The sequence below is a fragment of the Drosophila obscura genome, unplaced genomic scaffold, assembly GCF_018151105.1.
Source record: "Drosophila obscura isolate BZ-5 IFL unplaced genomic scaffold, ASM1815110v1 contig_208, whole genome shotgun sequence".
NCBI classification, from domain to species: Eukaryota; Metazoa; Arthropoda; class Insecta; order Diptera; family Drosophilidae; genus Drosophila; species Drosophila obscura.
Window position 1 is genome coordinate 2,748,178 of NW_024542799.1, and position 21,496 is coordinate 2,769,673.

Here is a 21,496-nt window from a genome sequence, read left to right on the forward strand (position 1 = left end):
TCACAATGTTTTGGCTCCGCCGGTCAGCACAATGGCTGGGACAACGACAACAAAGGAGCATGGGTGCCTTCCGCATGCCCATGATGGATCCCAAGTTGGAGGACTACTCGCTGGTGGATGTGGAGGAAGTGCGTCGCTTTATTCGGGACTGCTTGAAGCGGATTAGCGTCCCCGAATCGAAGCTGCGATGCATCAGCGAATTTCTTGTGGCCGCCGACTATCGTGGCATATATGGCAGCGGCCTCAATCAGCTCGATCTCTACCTGAACGACCTGCGCCATCGTCGCGCCGATATGGACGCTGAGCCGGAGATCATCCGTGAGACCATAGCCAGTGCTCATGTGAATGGTAACAATGCCCTGGGCGTCATTGTGGGCAACTTCTGCATGGACCTGGCTGTGAAAAAGGCGAATAATTCGGGCGTCGGCTTTGTGGTGGCCAACCAGTCGAATCACTTTGGAATCGCCAGCTGGTATGTCCTACAGGCGCTCGACCACGGCTACGCGGGACTAGTGATGTCCAATGGGGCGCCGATGATGGTACCGCCGCGCTCGAAGGTGTCCAGCATTGGTGCCAACTGCCTGGCCTTTGGCGCCAGGGGACGGGACTCGTATTTTATGCTAGACATGGCCGCCAGCATGAAGGACATTGGTTCCATTGAGTGGGCCCTCACCAAAGACGAATATATTCCGCACAGCTGGGCGGCGGATGAGAGTGGCTATTCCACGAGCTTTCCCATGCTGGCCATGCGAAACCCGCGCCTAGCCTCCGCGGGTGCCCACAAGGGCTACTGCCTGGCCGCCATGATTGATCTGCTGTGTGGGGTCCTCTCTGGGGCCAACTTCTCCACCCAGATTCCACCCTGGAAGTCGAATGTCCAGAGCAAAAGTCCCAACCTTGGCCAGATCTTTTTCGCCATCGATCCCGACTTCTTTGTCCCGGACTTTTTGGAGCGACTCGATGACTTTAACGAGTGCATCAAGAACAGCTGCCCCGTCAAGGCGGAGAACCCTATCCAGCTGCCAGGGGAGCTGGAGATGCGCCACATGCATCTCGTGGAGAAGTTGGGTGGTCTGCCCTACCACAAAGGCCTGCTGAAAAAGTACAGGTCCATTGCCAGTCGTTACAGCGTCAGGCCCATTCAGTTGTTCAGTAAGGACGATTAGCGGAAACCGATACACTAGGCCCATTCTGGATTACCTTTTTTTTCTAAAGAAATTCTTTTTATTTGCGCCATTTTGGAATAAATGCTGCACAGCACAGCATGCACAGCAAAATCAAACAAATCGTGGTTCGGTGGGTTAAGTCGAGACTTTCCGATCCGGGGGTCCTCGGTTCGAAGCGTGCACGGACTTTCCTTTTTTTTTTCTTAAACAAATTTTTTTTTCCACAGTTTTACAGTAAAAATTACATTTTAAAATTGTTTTGATTTTTTTTATATTTAGCTTGCATTAATTAAATATTTAACTGGTTAAAAACTTGGCAAATAAGTAAATAAAACAGGAGTCTTAGTGCAGCGCCATCTATTGTATTCTTCGTGAAAGGATATTTATTGCAGCGCTATCTGTTGGTTTTATCGGGAAACGGACTTTTACTGATGCGTCATCTATGTGTTGTTTTTTCTTAAAAGGACTTTTATTACTGGGAACAGCTGTTTGTTTTCTTAAAAGGACTTTGCTCTAGCGCCATCTGTTGAATTTTTCGAAGAAAGGATATTAACTATTGGGAACAGAAATAAAATAGAGTTTTTGGGACCAAAAATGAAAATAATAATAATATATATTTTATGGCATACTTTTCGGCAGCATTGGCAGATATTCCCATAAAAATGTTAAAGTATCTTTTGGGTTTCTTTTGAATAAATTCGTAAAAATTGTCAAGTCGCTGGATGTTGGGATCGTCGAATGAATAAAGGGGTTCAGTTTCAGGATCAGTTTGATCATCTGCAAATAAAAAATATAATCAAGACTAGGAGAACCGCCAAGTAGCCGATATATAACATTAGGTAAAACCCAGCCAGAGACAATTAGCAAAGTGTTTGGTTAATCAGTCACACACTTGTATATGAGAGGGAGCAATCTTCTCTCCGAATGCTTCAGCTGGCATTTGCATTTCGGCGGCTGATTCCAGTTGCCTCCATTGATGGTTCCGCGTTCAAATATGGATAATTGCATCACGCAGAGACTTTCGGTTTCTTGCCGGCTTCAAGTCTTGTCGGGTCCGGCGCAATATTCTATGCGGTGCAGCTTCAGCGACCGTAAGATACGCTCCAGCTTCTTGGTGGGCCCCCATGTGGCGTTCTGGACTATTTAAGGTAATTGCTGTAAATGGAAATTTTCGTAAATTATTCAAATTACGAGCGAAATGAAATCGACTATAAATAGGGTTGGAAATCGGTGCACTTGCCCCACAACGTTGAGACAACCCGCGAACGGCATGTCGCTGGCAGTCCTGGTAGTATTGAGCATCATCCTGTTGCTGTGCACGGCTGGCGTGCTGTCCAGTCTGCCGCACGGAAAGGATCCGCCCACCCAGAGCCTGGATGAGTTCCGGCAGCGGTATCTGCTGCCGCTGATCTCCTCCGACACTCGAAACTGCACGCTGAATGCCTGCGAGTCGCTGGGTATTGTCTCCCAGCTGCTGATGCTCATCAACTCCATGCCAAATGGCACCCAAGCTCCGGCCAGAGATCAGCAGCCGTCCAAGCCGAAGATGGATGTCTATGGTAATGGGGACGCGAACAGCGACGAGATCAACGCCATGACCCACCTGGCAAACTTTGACCTGGTGAAGCGGGTGCGACAGATCGAGAGTCGTCTGCGGTCTGTGGAGCAGCCCGTCTGGCACCTGTCCAGCGGCAGCCAGATCGAGTGGAACCACTGCACCTCCGGCGTGTGTCGCTGCAATCCGGACACCAAGAGTTTCACCTGCTGGAATACGAACCTTAAGTCGGTGCCGGTGACCCAGGTTATTCCCATGAATATGGTTTCGATGTGAGTGGAATGGCGATACTTTGAGATTCAATTAAATAATGAATGATTCCTATACTCACCAGTGATCTCTCTCGGAACATTCTCTCGACTCTGCACAAGGACACCTTTCGAGGATTGACGCTGCTGAAGAAGTTGGATTTATCGAACAATGTGCTGGACTTTTTACCCTTTGACTTGTTCCAGGATCTGGATAGTCTGCTGCACCTGTAAGTGTACTGTGGCTCCTCTCTGTGCCCGCTCCCGTTCTCTATACCCCCGTCATAGGCGCATTCAGAACAACCAACTGGAGGACATTGATCCGCGCACTCTGTGGAAGCTACGCAACCTGAATCTTCTCGATCTGAGCAAGAATGAGATTGGTCAGCTGCCCGAGTCGATCTTCTTCCACGCCCAACGCCTCACCGTCATCAACATGTGTGACAATCAAATAAAGAACTTTCCTCCCAACCTGCTGCGCGATCAGCTGGAGCTTGAGGAGCTGGATATGTCACGGAACAAAATCGAAAAGCTTGGCTCCGGCAGTGTTCGCTCCTTGGACAAGTTGAAAACTCTGGATTTTGGATGGAATCAAATTGGTGATGCAACCCAATCGGAGTGCTATCCATTATCTAATGTGATTTCCATCCACAGCCAGGATAGACGATGATTTCTTTGCGGGCCTAAAGAGCCTGCGTATCCTGATGCTACACAACAACCGCATCTCGTCGATTTCGGGCACCATATTCAATAATCTGGTCAATCTGGTGACCTTGGACCTAACTATGAACCGGATTTGTCATGTAACACATTCGCATGCCCTGCTGGAGCGAAGAACTAATGCTGAACCGTTTCACAGATCGATGGGCAGGCATTTGTGGGGCTGAAACATCTGAATGAACTGCTCCTGGGCCAGAACTCAATGTCCAGCATACCCGCAGATCTCTTCCTGCATGTCAGTGCTCTTACCAGGCTCACGCTCTTCTCCAACAACCTCACCACCCTGGAGGAAGACGATTTCCGGGGACTCGGCAGCCTGAAGATTCTCATGCTCAACAATAACATCCTCAAGCACTTCGATGCCAGGGCCTTTGAGCCGCTGACCCAGCTGGAAAAGCTGTGAGTTCCTCCAATTCCCGGTGCATACATGAAATGTTAACAGACATCCCTTTACCGTTCTCCCTCCTCCACCCCACCCCACCCCATCCCATCCCCGGCAGGCGTATTGACTCCAACAAGCTGATGTTCCTGCCCACGGGGGCGCTGCATGGTCTGGACAAGCTGGTGGCCGTCAAATTGGACAAGAATCCGTGGCACTGCGACTGCCGTGCCCTCTACCTGGCCCGCTGGATACGCGAGTTTGTGCTGAAACTCTGGGACGGACAGCAGCCCATGTGTCGTGGCCCCGGTGATTTGGGGGGCCACGAGGTGGGCCTGCTGCGCTACGACGATCTCTGCGACGGACAGTGGGCCAGCATGCTGTCCCTGTCTCCACGTTTGCCGGTCCGCAAGCACCGCATCTCCACTCCGATGAACTATACTGACTATTTCAATCTGTACTTGAAGCACATCTACAACAAGACCACCGACGAGGAGCTCAAAGAGGCAGAGATTACCAGTGTGGCCATCAAAAAGGTGCAGCACGATTGATCCTTGCACGAGAGAGCACTCAAAATTAGTTATTGAATGCTAAGGTTTAGTTTTCAGCTAGAAAACATACTAGAGTCGCAAATAAAGGCGAACCTGCTCTTGCTACACATCCGGATCCGACTCAGACGCGAGTCTAAGTACTTCCTTATTTCCAAAAATGATTTCCGCATGAAGTTTGTCCCCTCACCCAACCGCCTAGTCTGACAAAACAAATTTAAAGTCAATTATGGATTTGCATTGCTGCCATTTACTATTAATTTGCAACCTCATGGGCAAATAAACCATGCTCAGGCTCTCCCCGAAGCAACCATCCACCTTCCACTATCTCCTACAGGAACTCCTTGTCCTGGCTAGTCGTGCACAAATTACGGCCCTGTCTCGGTCTCGCGTGCCGCTTTTTACCGGTGTCTGCGTTTGCGACAAGCTTTTTACCTAACCAATTTATTGCTTCCGCCCAGACCCAGACCCAGCCCCAGCCTGCACTCTCCCTCCCATGTCCGACTGGGTTCCCTAGAGCTGCCCCTACGGTTCCTCCCGCCGCCTGCCATGTAGTTTTCGTTGGCAATATCATTCCGCTTTTATAGTTGTTCCTATTCCTCCTTTTTTGCCGCTGTCCTTGCCATTTCCATGTGTTGACATTGCCATGCTCCATTCACTTTCCCGCTTTTCCCCGGCGCTGGCTGTTGGCTGCTTCCTGTTGCCAGTTTTGGCTGGGTTCTGTTGCTCCTCCTACTCGTGTTGGAGCTGCTGCTGCTGCTGCCGCTGATTCTGCTTCTGCCCGATAGTGTGCCTGTCATCGGTGTTGGGTCCCATCCGTGGGAATGAATGGCCATCCCCATACCCAACCCATACCCATACCCAGAGGGGAAAGTGGTATAGGGTGGCGTGTAGACTACAAATGCATTTTATAGAAAATTTGCAAGGCAAATATTAAAAATTGAATGCCGCCATTTCAGCTTCGCTGTTGTTGTTGCTGCCCCATCGGTTGTTTGCCCAGCCTGTTGTTGTTTTCTTTTTCTTACCTTTTGGTTGTTTGTGCGATGTCTGGGAACCGGCGCTGATTGCCTCAAAGTGGTGCGGCTTTGCTTTTGCGGCATCGGCAAAAAGTGTCAACCCTTTTCCATTCCCCATACAATACACAACAATATGTAATCATATTTTTCTTTATACGCTACGCACGCGTCACCGTTAAATACACAGGGGATGTGGTGGGGAGTATGGGTGTTGGGTAGTGTGAATGGGAATCCTGCTATCAGCCACATCTGTCCCTTCCCTTCCCGTCCCCTGCACACTGACGCTGCTGTTGCTGCCTAAAGCGGAAGTAAAAGGATTGGAAATGCCTTTTGCCAACAGAATAACAAAACACCCTTAATGTATGCAAATTCCCCTAAGTTTAAAGCCTTTCGCCAGCTAAGCAAACATCTTAGCAGCGTCTCGTCTGGAGGCTAAAGGCCTAGCAGGCACCAGAAACAAGAAAATGGGTCAGCAGGAAGAACTACATATGTATCTCAATTGTATCCCGATAATGCAGGCTACAATTGCCTAACTAGTACAAACTGATAGTTTTAAGTAGTTGCCCCGAGAATGCATTTTGGTTTTTTTGCATATATTATACACGATGAATACTCCCAACTTAGCTGGCAATCTAAATTTAATTAATCTAAAATTAACCGGAAAAACAAGTGAATTTTTGTTGCCCTGTAACCTACACTGTATTCTCTGCCTCTACATTTTCAAGCATTACACGACATTTACACGGCTTTCTCTACACAGCTTTATCTACTTTACAGGTGCTTTTTGCCGGTACGAATGTATGAGCTTTCGAATCCACCTCGATGAAGTTTTCCTTTTATCCGCTGCATGTTAAAATGCCGCTGCCACTGCCCACCCACCCACTCGGAAAGGCACTCATTCGGGCCTTTTAGTTTCTCTTGAACTCTGCCGAGTGCTTTTCAGTGCTCAAGCGCGCTCTTTGCTCAGCAGAATTCTCTTCACCCCATGCCCGAAGACGATTGACACACTGAACTCGGTCGTGATTTGGGGATTCGGGCAGGATTCGGCCACGACGGTCACCGGCATCTGCTGCCGTGGCTCGTGTCTCTTACCTCCCTACCCGCCCACTGCCACATGCTGCAAGTTGGTCAAATTTGTGATTTATTTGAAATTTTTAATAATTCGGCATTGGGGTTTTATTGTGTGCCTGAGTTAAATTGTTTGAATGAGCCGGCCACGCAAATTAATGCAAATTTCATGCAGCTCGCACGCAGCCCCCCCACCGGCTGGCTTTCGGGGCTACTATCGTAGTCTTGCCACAGGATTCCTGGATGGAGTGGCAGCATGGCAGAGTGGGGTCCGTGCCGTGCCTGACCTAAGGCAATGCCAAGGCAGCCGCACCAAAATTTGACTATGGCAAATTCACTTAGACGTTGGCCTTTCCACGGCGTGCGCACAAACTTTCTGCCACATTCTCCATTCTGCTCCGCTCCCTTTTTTTTATCTTTCTTTTGCTTTTCATACATATTTAGCACATGCTGCATGAGAAGCCACCAACGGCGGGGTGGGCGGAGTTTGAGGGTGTGGTGTGTGTTTGCTTGCCACTTTGGAGCAGGCTACAACGCATAAAGATGCGACTTGCTGTAAGTGTGTTTATGTGCGGACGAATGGACGAACGGAAGGCGGAGTGCGGGTGTGCGGGTGTGCGGCTGTGTGGCTGGTTTTTGCGGCTATGCGTCCACTGCGGACTCTCGACACACCAGCACCGACTTTGGGAGTTTCTGCTATGTTTCTGGATATGCCACTGCCACTGCCACAGCCACAGCTAATGCTGGCTCTGGCTCTGCCGACTGGCTGGCTGGCGAATGCGGCGTATACTTAATTCGGTTTATGCTCGAACGTGTCGCACATTATTCTTATGGGCCTCTCTCTCTCTCTTTCGCTACGGCCACGATGTGTGAAATATGCAGAATGTGTGTGCACAGCAATTTTGATTAGACTCCAACACATGCACAGTAGAACCCCACAGGCACGCACACACACACACACACACACAATTGACATCCAAGGACGCAAAATAATTAAAATTTTTTGTTTCTTTTTATTTTCAGTTGCTGTACAACAATCTGTTTGATTTGCACTAAACGCGGAATAATGAAAATTATGGAAATGAAATGCCTGCCCATTGACCTCATTGAGCAGCCAGCTGGAGAGGATACCCAACGAGTGGGATGAGGACAAGGGGCAGGGACAGAAGCAGGTGGGTTGCAGACTGTGCCAGAGAGCAGGGTGGGCCAAGTTTACCCAAGACCACCACCAATCAGTGATGCAAAGAGTGGAAGGTCTCAAAGAAACCGACTACAAAATTGGGTAAGTAATCGAAAATTATCATAAAGAAAGGCATTTCAAATGATATTATAACTATTTAGAGATGACATTGATTATTATGAAACAAATCCACGGCTATTCAGAATCACTTACCCCAATAAAAGACTTAAACGGTGGGTTGTCCATCTGTGGCAAGCGGGAATTGGGTCTCGTTCCGATGCTGGTTTCGGTATCCTAAAACTGCGGATTTGCACATAATTTTAACGACCTATTTCGTGTGAAAACTGTGTCGCCATTTGCCATCCGCTATCCACCATTGCCAGAGCCAGCGCCAGCACCAGCACCAGCGCCAGAGCCATCCGACAGAACCATTCGCCATTCGCGGTGGCCAGCCAAGTGGGCAACTGAAGTGGAACTTTTAATTTCAATTTTTTATTACTTCAAATCGGCTTGCGCTGAGGCCAGCTACCGTTGCCGTAGCTGGAGCCTGGAGTCGCCCCGAGTCAACCTGTGGTGTCACCTGTTTTTCCATTGTTTCCGCTCTGCTTTTTTTTTTTGGGATTGGGATTCGCTAGCAGCAAGTTTTGCGGCATTTTAAATACGGCAATGAAAATGCTTTTTCGGTTAGTTTTTACGCGCTGGGTTGGGTCGGTTGTGCCTTGGTGGCGTTTTCCGAGATGGCTTCTTGGCTTTGGTAAGCCACTCGCCTACATTTATTGGCCTGGCGACAAATTTTTATTGCCCAGTTGTAGTTTTTGGCCTGCGGCTGCATATGCCGCACTTGTGCTGTCAGTCTGCTCACCTCTCTGCCCCCGACAGGAGACAGCAGGCAAGCATCTTGTCTGTTGGCGGTGCCCTCAGTTTTGTGGGTTTCCTCTTACCGGTGGGTTGCGGCGGCGGAAAAGTTTGTGCACTCGCACTCGGCGCTTGGGGTCTAATCACATTGCCAGGAATCAGGCAGCAGACGCCAACCTTCGCAGTACGTGATGCATTTTTTACAAGGCGCTCAGCCAGACAGACGGAAGGACCCATCCACGGACCGCAGGACATACGGTCCTCAGATAGTTCGACTTTGACTTCGGCTCCACTGCTCACAATTTGACTTTTGATGTGGGTATCTCCATCTCTCTCTCTCTCTCTCTCTCTCTCCCTGTGTGTGGGTGTGTTGTGGGTGAGCTGTGGGTGGGCTGTGGGCTTGGCACGCCCTCGAGCACCATGGGTGAAATGCGAAAGTTTGCCTGCGAAAATTGTTCGACTTCCCTTAAGTTTTCCAATAATATTGATACTTGTGTGGGTTCCATTTTAATTTGATATCGAAAACTATCGAGAGCGAGTGCTGGAGGCGGCATATAGAGAGCATATGGTTATTAAACACTTAATGACGAAGGCCAACCCCCCCGAACATTATAAAGCAATAATATTGAATATTTATTCAGCCTCGGAGTAAACCAACCATAAACCACCACGAAAAAAAACATTCATTCATAATAATTCAGGCCGTAAAACCTGTACAGTGCGCGTAGAAAAGGGGTTTGACTCTATGGTTGCCCCATGGTGCATGCCGCAGCGCACATTCGGCATGTCAGAATTTGTGGATATTCTGTTTAAATACCGTAATGAAGTCTGCTTATACAATATAATGTACCGTGTTTGTGCTACGTGCCTTGGTTATGTTATTGCACGCCGATCCGTACTTCCGTTTCGCTTCCGCCGTTTGCCAACAATGCCCCTGCCACACCGACGGGCTAGGGGAAACTGTTTGTGTGGTGCTGGTGGTATTGGCAGTTGGCAGTCGTTGGGAGATTCCTTTTACCTCTCCTACTGCTGCTGCTGTTGCTGCTGCTCCAACTTCTGCGACTCCTCCTTTGGCTCTGTTTTTATTTGCGTCGGCAAATCTTAAGCTTGTTTAACTGCTCGTTAGTGTTAGTCGCTAGCTAGTCGGCTGTAGCCTGCCATCGTCGATGTCGCTCGCTTTCCTGGCTGCCATTTTCCAGGCACAGGCCCCACCATCACCGTGACACCCTATTGTTATAACACGTTCACGACCTAGTCAACATCTCCAGCTGGGGCTGGGGCTGGGGCTGGGGCTGAGGCTGGGTACCGACCGGAGTAGTCTCCGTCTGTGTTTGGCAAGCATCGAAGTATACACCGAAAGTAGTGCCATCAGTACACGCTACACAGAGAGCGAGAGGCAGAGTCAGAGGCAGAGTACTACTCCTCTGGTGGGTGCCAAGGTGCATGCTAAGTACCGACCTCCAAGCCGAAGCTCCTCCTCATCCTGATGGCAGTGGGTAACGTAACTGCTGCCTGACTGGTAAATGTTTGTCCAGCATAATTGCGCTCAGCATGCAGTTGCCCCATGCCACTGGCTCAGCCTCAGCCTTTGCCTCAGCCTCAGCCTTTGCCTCAGCCTCAGCCTTTGCCTCAGCCTTTCCTTTGCTACAATATTTTCCTCCGTTAGTTGCCTTTGCCGGGGTTTTTTCAATTTTCCCTATTTCTGCTTTCTTGCTGCTGTTGCCGCTGTTGCCGCTGCTGCCTCTCTCTGTGGCAGGCTGGGCAGCTTTAAAGGATTTGGAACTTGTTTACGTGGCGTATTAGTATAATTTACAACGGAAGCCATCAAAAGCTTTGATGCGCCGCAGGCTAGTCGGAGAATTATTTTCACATTGCCGTAACCAAACTAATTTCAAAGCTGTCCGCAATCTTGTTGCTCCTTCGTCCCCCCCCCTTCTGTTCAGTGTGTGTGTGTGTGTGTGTGTGTGTGTGTGGGTTTGCCACAAAGAAAACAAAAGGAGACACACTTGAGAGGCACTCGCTTGATACGGATCTAGATGTGTGAAGCAGAGTGAAGCATGAAATCGAATGAAAGTCGAATGCCCCATAAACTAATAAACAGAAAAGCTAATAGAGAGCGCTTTGGCTAGCCCCAAACTGTGTGCCATGAAAATATGTGAAATCAATTAGCAAAATACTGCCAAGGATTAGATATATATAAACTCGATGGAACCACAGTTATGGCAGTTGCTTTAAACCAAACATAAGACTCATCCCTCCTCTACAAACACACACACACACTCCTCCTATCTTAATCCTATTCGCAGTCGCAGTCGGACTCGTATTTGTATGTGTTTTTGCCCATTACAATTGTCGCAGCAATTGCTGGCCATAACAATTACCGTTTCGTGTTTAACCATAATAATCTGCTCAGTTGTTTGTGTAATTAAACAAACAGTAATGCCAAGGACTCAAACCTAGCCCAGACCTAGGCACTGGTCCTGTCCCTCTTACCACTCGAGTGTTTTTATTGTTGACCAAATATGAGTTCTGGGGATTTAAAATGGTTTAATCAACTCGCCCAGTCACAGCCCTACACATACATACATACATATATGTTTATTATATTGCGCAAATATTTACGGCTGGCATGTTGGCAGGGGATGGAGGGGGCTGGGCTAGTGATTTAGCAGCTCCTTCCATTCCCCAATAAACCGGAGACGTGCGTGCGCGATTCTCCATTTAATTTCCCTTTGGCTCATAAATCTTGGGGCCAAACTTAAAAATAATACAGCGTCATAAGATTTATTGGTGGAATTTCTGAGGCAAAGACTTGGGTTCTTAGGTCTCAGCCATGGGCCAGGTGAAATCAATGGACAGCCAGAGGTGGGATTTATGGGGGCCATTCAGCTATCCGCCCAGCCCAGCCCAGCCCAGTCCAGTCCAGCCAGGACTCTCCATTATTATGCAATTTCAAGTGTTTAATTAATGTATTCTATTTTATTGCATTGCATTTAGGGTATTGGTAATGTTATTGGTATTGTATGTGTGTGTGTGTGTGTGTGTGTATAGATATATATAGATATAGATATATAGATATTATGTATGTAAACACTAACTAGCGTTATGCGTGTGCTCGATTCAATTGTTCATCACTTAACAAATAATTACGAAATTGCTTGTTGGTTAATAGCGCATAAATACGTTATTAAATGCATAACCAATTGTTCAGTTTTATTGTTTATTGTTATTACTCGTACTCTGCTATCGTCTGTTATCCATCATCATCTGTCCGCCCGGGGGAATGTGGTTTCGTTTCGCAGCCTGCTAGCTGCGGGCCAGCATTCCGTTGATCATGATGTTGGCCAGGGCGTTCCTTCGCTTGCGCCACGCCCCCATGCCCTGGGCATGGTACTGCATCTGAGTGTACCACTGCTTGGTCCGTACACCATCCTCGGCCTGTTCAAAAACAAAACAAAAAAAAAAGAGCAGACAGTGTAAAAATCCGTTAGGCGTATTTGATTGACTGGGCCGGAGAGCACGCTCTGGCTCCTGCTCCCTGCTCCCTGCTACTTTTGCTTCTTCTGCTTCGTGGTTGTCATTTTGACAGGAATCGGTGTTGAGGAGTGCGTATGTGTGTGTGTATGTATGCCTGTCAGCTGTTCAGTTGGCCGGAACTAAACGTTTCAATTTATGCGCCGCCGGGCTACGGCAGCCTATATGCCCCCTGCTCTCCTTCTGTATCCGTATCCTGCCTGCCCTTTCACGCAGCCATTTGGTTGCGCTTCTGTGCGTTCCGTCTTTCATTCTTTATATAACGTATTTCAATAAATGTCATTCATTTTGGCAGCCGCTCTCTACGTGCGCTGCCTGAGCGCGCTTGAAAGGACCGCCGCCGCGCGCCTGCGGGGGCAGCAGCAGCAGCAGCCAGAGAACGAACTCAGGACACACGGACTCGGGACTCGGGACACGGGACACGGGATACGGGACACGGATCTTAGGACTAGGGCTTAGCCCCGTTTGAATCACGAAAATTTGCATGTCTAAAATCTTGCTGGCTGGGGGGGATGGCTGGCTGAATGGCTGGTTGCCTGGTTGCCTGGCTGGCTACCAGGCATTGGGCAAGAACATATTTGAAATGGATTTTTGCATACGCTTCTTGTGCTTTTGTCTGTTATTAAAATTACTTTGCTTTCCCTCTAGCAGCAGGTATACTCGTATGTACATACATGCACAAGGACGGTAAACTCTTCATTGTATGGCCCAGGGTAAACCCCCCTCCAAGCCCAACCACCCTAAGAAAATCAGCATCAGCATCAGAATTTGTTCTGTTCGAAGGGAAAGGAAAAGGTTATGTTCACGTGTGCGTGTGTGTGTGAATGAGTTTTCTGTGAATGATTTTTATTAAATTCCTGCCGGATGCTTATGAGATTTCCCCCCTCCTCTAGCTGAAGTTTTCAGCCAGGCTCTGCTCTTTCTGGATATATTCCTTATTGTTTGTTGGTTAATTGTCCTGTTGCCGCTCTATTAACCACACGCCCTGTGGGCCCAGAGACCAGGAGATCTGTACATACATGTGTGTGCAGGAGCTGGCAAAAACTACATCTTTCGCACCACTCGAATCAGATATTCAGGCCTCCTATAACCGAATCCAATACTGAGCTGGCAAACGGCAGAACCAAACTAACGAAGCCCAAACATTGGCGATGTGCAGTCAAAAGGCAAACGCTTACTAATTCAAAAGCCAACTCAACTGGCACAGCACACGAACAGGGCCAGAAGCGAACAGAACACAGAACAGAACAGAACAGAATAGAACGGAACACAGAATAGACCAATTCAATCCAATCCAATCCACAGCCAGGCCATCTATCTATCCACGGCCAGTTGAAGTGGAAAACAAAGGACCAGGGCCAGAAGCAGAGCCAGGAGATACTAGTGTGCTCGTGTAGATAGGAACAGGAACAGAGGCTGGCTGAGTGGAAACTACTACTCACTTTGAATATGAATGTGTCCTTCGATGAAATTTCCTGCACTTCGAAATAATCATCCCAATCCGCTTCGCTGCACACCACACATCTGTCCAGATAGAGGGGCTCCCGGATCAGCGTGTAGCGTCCGCACTTCTCCTTCACCAGCAGCAGGGAGGCCTCTCGTATGCCCGTGTGCTTCGGGAAATTCAGTTTATCCGACATGGCCTTCTCTGCCCTATAATTGGCACTTGGCTGTTGTTTTTGTAGTAGTTGTCGTCGATGTAGTCGGTTGGTAAAAGAACAAAAAAACCAGACAAGAGGAATCCCAGCCAGCAGCAGCAGCAGCAGCAGCAGCAACAATGAAAAAGAGAACAAACAACAAAAATGGAATCAAAAATACAATAAGGAAAAAAAATATAGAAAATTGTGTAAAACGAAGCTAAACAAAATTACAGCTGAAAAATATGTGGAGGCAAGTAGGGTCTCTCCTCGTAGATAAGGCTTGGCAAGCGCACAAAGCGTGTCAGCCCAAGCAACTGCCGCAGGAAGCAGGAGCAGAGAGGCAGTGGCAGAACCAGCAGTCAGGAATCTCAAATCAGGAGCTGCACACACAACAAAAAAAAAATATATATATGGAGCAAAAACGAACGAAATGTTGACCGTTCTAGAATTGAGCAATTGTCGGAGGCATAGCGGGAAAGCTGGCCAGAAATTTAGAGCAGGACACAGACAGACAGACGGAAAGACGGACGGAAAGAGCAAAAAAAAAAACTAAACAAAACATGTGACATACGCACTGCGTCCATGTCGATTACGTCCCTCGATCCCTAACCATAACCATTGGGAACGGGGCACACACACACACACACACACACAGGAAGGCCGGCAGCATACTTCTGGCGTCACCTCTTCTCCGGCCACTCCTTCGCCTGCTACGCTCTCTGCTGATTTTTCTGGTGTTAAAATGGTTTTGTTTTTAGGCAGAACGAAAGAGCCGTGAAAGAGATTGTTGCTGGGATAAGCACTTTTCATTAGAAGAGAAAAAAAAAACAGGAATCAGAGAGAGAATGCGAACGAGAACAAGGCTAGGAGCTGGCAAGGATGCGGATGCGGTCTCGGTTCAATGGGCCCCGGCACTGATTTGTTGAAATCTTTTATCGCACTGAAAAGTGTTGCCATGGCAGCCCTGACAGCTCTGCTCCGATTTGCACGGACTGGAAATTCCCATTCGCTTCCACAAGGCTTTGGGAGCAAGTGCCGCTCGCTAATTGCCCCGCCATCTCCATGGCCATCTCCATGGCCAGCCATGGCTTCATGTCAAATGCCAGGCAGGCGTCTCTTGTCGCCTGTCAAACGTGACCCGCAGAAGAGGGGGAAATGGAAACGAGAAAAACTCCATGCAAGTCGCTAATCGAAGTGTCTATGGGTGGGGTTATCCCAAGGGGTGTTAAGGGGGTTAGTTTTGGACGCACCTTGCCATTGGTCACGAGCAGCGCATTGACCGGTGTGAGCTTGATGGTGCGCGCCTTCTTCCAGTTGCTGTCCGTCGGCTGTGTGTAGAGGAGCTTACCCTCCATGGCGAAGCGGACCTCATCGTGATTCCACTCGAGCACGTCGATGGCCATTTTGCGCAGCTTGATGTTTATCATATCAATTTCGCAGGAGGCCCGTCGATTGGGGCTGGAGGAGCTGATGCGGCGCCAGAGCTTGGTGGGCACATCCTTGGCCTCCTGGTTGATGTGATTCAAGTGCAGTTCGATTTTCTCCTGGGCCTGCTTCAGCAGCTCACGTCCGTCGATTTGCGTGGGCGTCACCTTGTAGAGACGCGCCAGCAGCAGGGGATACTTGGTCACGCGCTGGACGGGCACCTGTTGTATGGTGGTGGTCAAATGGTTTGAGAATCGATTAGGGGATTGCCAATGAATATAAAGCACACTCACCATCAGGAAGGAGTTGAGGTTCATGCGCCGCAGTACGGCGTTCTCCATCTGCGAGACCTTCAGGAAAATGCGCAACAATTCCTTCTCCTTCTCGAGGTTGGCCAGCAGCAAGCTGGCGCCCGCCTGCCGGACGCAGTAGCTCTCGAAGGCGTGCAGCATCTGCGTAAAGTCGAGAAAGATGCGTCCAATGTTGACCGTGAGCAGATCGTCATCGCCCTGCTCCAGGGACATGTCCAGGGCGTCGCGCATCCGCTCCGCCAGCGTCTGATTGTTCTCAAGCAAGTCTTCCGTGTTGAGGAAGATTGCGGAGAGCTGCTCCTGGGTGAGCAGGCCAGCCACCAGCATCGGGTGGCAGAACTCCTCGAGGATGATCTGCAGGTCGCGGCCGTACTTCTCCTCCGTCTCCACAATCTCCGTGATGATCTCCTTGCGCTCCACCCGCTTCTTGCCGCACTTGCGGCACACGAGCGGCGCGTACAGCACGCCCGCCTCCCCCACCTGCATCTCCACCGCTCCGTCACAGTCCTCGCACAGATGCAGCACGGTGGGCGTGGCCTGGTACTTGCTGCGCGACGATTTGCTCGTCTCGGAACCCACACCCGAGTCCTGCCGCTCCACGTCGCTGCCACACTTGCCGCCGCCGCAGATGAAGCTGTGAGGTGGCGGCGACAGGGAGTTCATGTTGCTCTGGCCACTGTCCCGATCCTCCACGCGCTTGTCCAGCTCACTGAGCGTGTCCGTGGCCTCCTCCTCGATGATCTTCGGATTGTTGCTGTAGTCGAAGCTCTCCTCGCGGGCCAGTCCCCGCTCCTTGGCGTCCACCAGGTACGACAGAATGTCGTACTTGGAGGCGCCCTCGAAGATGGAGCGGGCTGCCTTCTTCTCCAGCTCAGCATCGTTCAGCGGCGGTGCGGAGAGCGGCAGGGGCGGCGGCTTCTCGTTGATTTCCTCGTAGATGGGATCGCCATTGAGCCGAATGGACTCGTAGTGGTGTTCCGCCTCCGTCTCCACCTCCGTTTCCGTGTGCGTTGAGTGCTCGATCTCGGCGAGAGTGGCATCCACCAGCAGCTGATAGAACTTGGCCCGTGTGGCTGCATCCAGCTCTGGTTCACTCTGGTCCACTTCAACCGGCTGCTGTTGCTCCTCTTCGATGATTCCGGACGCTGTGAGGACACTGGAACAGCTCTGGTAGCAGTCAGACTCATTGCCGCCCGCAAAATCAAACAGCTCGTAGTTGTGGGCGGAGGCGAAGCTGTTGGCGGAGCTGATGCTGCCCCGATTGGAGAGGCGATCCTCCTCTTTGGTAGTCCGCTCACCGCGGATCCGCTGCAGCGAGGCGCTGATCAGGCGATTCATGTCGTCGTGGTCTTTGGTGCCGCTCATGTCGATGGCCTGGCGTGCCTGCTGCAGCCGCTGCAGCGAGTTCTCGATCAGCTCGGCCACCGTCTCCGTCTCGAGGCCCTCGGCCACCTGCCCCAGCATCGGATCCTGCAGCAGCTTGGCTATGAAGCTGCCCTCCTTGGCCATGCTCCTGGGGACAATTGTGGTCACGGCATCCTGCATCTTCTTGGAGCGTCCGGTGTCGCCACCCGCTGACCGCAGCCCACACACATGCGGCACCAAGTTGCGCTTCACCGCCTCCACGGGATTCCGCAGTATCTTCAGCAGCTCCGTCTCGTGCTGCACCAAAGGGCTTGGACTCGCGCTGTCGCTTGGCGATGCAGGCGGCGGCGGCGTGGCTGGCGTCGAGCTGATTGCCGGCGGCGTATTGATGGGCGTTGTGCTGGTGCCCGCCCCAGTCCTCTCCCGCTCGTAGTCCAGGCGGATGAGGGTGCGCCCCCTGCCGCTGGAGCTGCCGCTGCTGGACGTGGAGCTGCTCGAGGTGGAGGAGATACAGGAAACGGATCGCTGCAGGTTAATCTCGCTGCTCCGTATAGGGATGATGGCGATGCCCAGGCCCAGGCCCGTGCCCATCATCTGCTGACTGCGCAGCGTGTTGAGATGATTCAGCTGCTGCTCCTCCTCCTCGGCACTGCTCACGTTGATGCACACCCCGCCGGTGCTGACCGCCTGGCTGTTGACCACCACGGACGACTGGTACAGAGGCTGTGCCGCGTTCGCGCTGAGGTTCATTGTGGAGTAGCAATCATCGCCGCTAATCAGTATCGATGTCTTCTTGGGGGTCGCCTCCTCCTCCTCCTCGGGCGTGAGCAGCAGCCTGGTGCTCGGCTTGCGGCGCAGCTGTACGCCCTGATCCGTGTGCGAATAGGTGTCATCATCCTCGCTGTGGCAGATTTTCAGGCGGTGCACCTCGTGGGCTCCCTCCCCGCTCTGGTTGAAGGGTGCCACCCGCACCACAGTCCTCTGCTGCTGCTGTTGTTGCTGCTTGTGGCGTGGCTGTGCCGGAGTCGATGTCACAATCGGAGACAGAGTCTGAGTCAGGGCTGACTTATTGATTCCGTGTGGCGGCTGCTCTAATCCTTTTGCGGTCTCCGTCAGTGGCTCCGTCAGTGCCTTGGGGGGCGAGCCGGGTGGCGGTGGGGGCGGCTCCGTTGGACGCCTTTGAAATAAATCTCTCGAGTCGCTGCGGCTGCTTTTTATGCGCAGCGCCATTGTGTCCTTAAAATTTAAAATGACATTCTGCGGCCCACTCACTGGGGCGGTGGAGCGAGGATGCGACGATGTTGTCGTCTTCGAAATGGAGCTGCTGCTGGTGCTGGTGCTTGCGATGGAGTTCCTAGCGGCAGTGGCGGCAATGGGCGCGGTCGACAAATGCCTTTCGCTGTGCGCCCGTCTGATGGGATTTCGCGATTGTGTCGCTTGTGCCGCACGCTTTTGACTTGCCGCAGGCCTGGCAGAAGCAGCAGCAGCAGCAGTCGTATCCTTCTGCCTTACCACATTCTCTTCGTCCTTGTCCTCGTCCTCCACCCCATGGCCATTCATGTTGATGTTGTTGCCATTGCCGTTGCTGTTGGTGTGGCTGCTGCTCTGGCTGTGGCTCTTGTCGTTGTGCTCGTCATCATCGTCATAATCGCGATTTGCTGCTGTCGTCTTTTGGGTTTGCCGTTGCTCCTACTTGGGCCCCTCCTGCTGCTGCTGCTTCTGCTTCTGCTGCTGTCGTGGCGGTGCCTGCAATGGAGTAGATGGTGACACTGGTGAGTGGCGTGTCGCAGCTAGGAAAATGTTGCTTTTGTAAAGTAAACAAGACGAGAACCAGGTCTCTGGTCTGATCATGGGAGTAGACGTAGGAGACACGACCACCGCCTCCACCACCCAGGGGCATTCTGTTCTATGCCCATCAGTGGTGTCCCTTTTAGCTATCTTTGGCCAGACCTTTTGGCTACAGCTAGAATTGATGTTCTGTTTTGTTTCTGGTTAAATATTTATGCATAATTTGGGCTGGGGGGAGGCGGGGATATTGGGGCATGCCACCTATCGAATGTTTAGCTATTTATTCATCCATCTTGTTGGGCAGCTCTTGGCACCAAATCGTTTCACACCATGCAGATTTATGTGCAAACCCAAAATGGTGTAGTTACCTCCCCCTTTCCCACTTACTATCCTCGCCCTCTCTCTATCGGAGTCTCATTCCCCCTACCGCGTGTCATGGCCCACGTTGACAGCCACTTAAAGATGTGCTTTACCCCGATAAGGTGTTTTGTTTTGGCTGGGACTCCTTTGGTTTCTGGCTAACGGCTGTGGCGGTGACGGTGGCTATGGTTGCGGCTGGTTGTGGCCACCAATTGCTGCGCCCCCCGCCACACCACACCCCCCTGAGCTGACAATATGTACGTATCTTTATTTATGGTAAATTGGGTGATTTACGTTGCGGCCGATAAGCTTTGCTTTTCAGCGGGTGCCGTGGCTCTCGTGGCTCTCGTGGCTCGTGGATCCTTGTCCTTGTCTTGGCATTTGTATTGCCAGGCAGCTCAAGTCCTTGACTGGAACTGAGACGGAGATGGAGACGCAGACTGGGATGGAGACCGTGGCACAAGTCAGGGCTTGTAAATGGGCTTTTATTTTCGTTAGCCGGGTTAAGAGCACGAGGCACGAGGACAAGGGCGCGGATGTGGCTTTGGCGGACGTCGCTGAGTCTCAGTTGTGGCAAACAATTTGTGTTGGAATTAAGATAATAGATTACATTTAAATGCTTTCGGCGGCGGCTGCGAAAAGGGTTTACTGGCTGTCGCCGAAATTTGAGTGCCGCTGCTGACGTCAGCGTCAGGGTCGACCCAGGGGACAGCTCTTCGGTACCCATCCCCCCCATCCACCCCTCCAATCTCCTCCCCAGAGATACCCACAGCCCACAGAGAGAACAGAGAACTGAAAACGAAAAACGGAAAACGGTTGTCCTGGCCTTGGAAAGCCCCTATCATTCTCCTTCTGCTGGCAGCAGCAGCCTTTTAATGAGTGTGAAAAGTGAGCTGGTTTTATGGGTTGCGGCCACCTTTGCGTTTTATGTTAATGAGTGTCATCAACGGGTAGATTCGAGCTCCTCAGCCGGTGCACTTTGAACCCCATTGCGGCTCGAATGTCTCTCCATGGCACCTCCGACCCCCAAAAGGCACATCATCATCAGGAACATCATCAGGAATGGAAGCAGCAGCAGCTGCCTAGCCAACAATGAAATTAATTAATTGCTAGAGCCACTTGAATTTCAATCGACAACACTTCGATTTGCTAATCGCATTAGCTGGCTGCCGCTGCCTGCCGCATTCCAAAACAGTCGAAACAGTCGAAATACGAAGTAGTTGCCGCTTCCGTCCGCCCAATGCAAAACAGCGACAAATGGAGGAGCAACGAAAAAGCGAGAAGTAATAGAATCCGAGGGCTACATAGATACCCTTGAAAGATTGGCGAACTGGTGCTATGGCAACGATACGAGTCCTCAGATTTTGTCAACAGCTTCTTGGCTTTTATTGGAATATTTTCATGAGCTGAAGAGTTGTTCTCCCATAGACAATGCACCGGTTGAGTGCTGGTGCCTATGAGAGCTTTTGGAAATTGTACAATAAACCGAGCGGGGAAAACAGTAGAATCTCCTAAAAGTTTTCTTCTGCAAGGCACTAAAATGAACAGGGTAGAAGGGCATTTAGAGTCTAAATTTTAGACTCGTCCTCATTCCCAAAAAATCAATGACTCTTTCGAAGCGTATAATTCTCTCTTTAGCGACTCTCTGGGAAAAAGGTGACTCGGTTTTCATCTACAACACAAGCACACCCTTTTTCCCCATTTTTGCAGAGTTATTCCTGCCGTTGCTGCTGCTGCCTTTGTCCTTTCTCTACTATTTGCACTTAATGAGATTTTTGTTGAGAATTACATTGGCATTGTCGCCGGGGGAATAGTTACCTCACTACCGCTCCTGCTCCCGCTCCCTCTTCCTCTGCCCCTCCACCCACTCTATCTTTCTGAATCTCTCAACTATTGTAATTGGCTGTCGACTTGTCTCTGGGCGAAAATATTTAATCAACGCCTTTTGTAGCTGGCACCCCCCTTCCCGCCTTCTGCTTCCGATTCCCGCTTCTCTCCCGCTTATCGTAATCCTGATTTGGGCCAAAAACTAAACCAGAAATTTGACAAAAGCCTTTACTTATCTAATTGCGTTGCTCTTGATATAGCCCAGATATACTCGTAGTATCTGGAGGAAATCCCAAATAAAAACAAACAAATTTACACTGAAGTGAAAAACGTTACTTCAAAAAACAAAGCAAATACTGTACATATTTTTACGGGTAAACTTCAACAAAAGATGGTAAATATTTTTAAGGCAAAAACTTATTGAACAAAGAAAACAGATAGAGATTTTTGTAGGAAAACTGTTTGAACAACGATTTACATGTAATTGCGAAGCAGAAGCAGCAGAAGCAGA

At 50.3% G+C, this 21,496-nt stretch overlaps 3 protein-coding genes across 3 annotated transcripts; 2 read left to right on the forward strand and 1 right to left on the reverse strand.

The window, feature by feature from the left end:
• The first annotated feature begins 5 nt into the window (after positions 1–5).
• On the forward strand, positions 6–1,259 carry LOC111081163 (uncharacterized oxidoreductase YjmC). Its single transcript, XM_041594091.1, has one exon. The coding sequence runs from the start codon at positions 6–8 to the stop codon at positions 1,164–1,166; it is 1,161 nt and encodes a 386-aa protein (XP_041450025.1). The 3' UTR covers positions 1,167–1,259.
• A 1,154-nt stretch (positions 1,260–2,413) lies between these two features.
• On the forward strand, positions 2,414–4,725 carry LOC111081156 (platelet glycoprotein V). Its single transcript, XM_041594060.1, has 6 exons — positions 2,414–2,993; positions 3,056–3,199; positions 3,258–3,568; positions 3,624–3,772; positions 3,829–4,088; positions 4,190–4,725. Exons 1-6 carry the CDS (start codon positions 2,437–2,439, stop codon positions 4,617–4,619), a joined length of 1,851 nt encoding a protein of 616 aa, XP_041449994.1. The 5' UTR covers positions 2,414–2,436; the 3' UTR covers positions 4,620–4,725.
• Positions 4,726–11,702: 6,977 nt separating this feature from the next.
• On the reverse strand, positions 11,703–18,749 carry LOC111081475. The gene is made up of 4 exons (XM_022377549.2): positions 15,628–18,749; positions 15,160–15,555; positions 13,712–13,939; positions 11,703–12,173 (listed from the first exon to the last, which is right to left on the reverse strand). Exons 1-4 carry the CDS (start codon positions 18,568–18,570, stop codon positions 12,042–12,044), a joined length of 3,699 nt encoding a protein of 1,232 aa, XP_022233241.2. The 5' UTR covers positions 18,571–18,749; the 3' UTR covers positions 11,703–12,041.
• Positions 18,750–21,496: the final 2,747 nt, after the last annotated feature.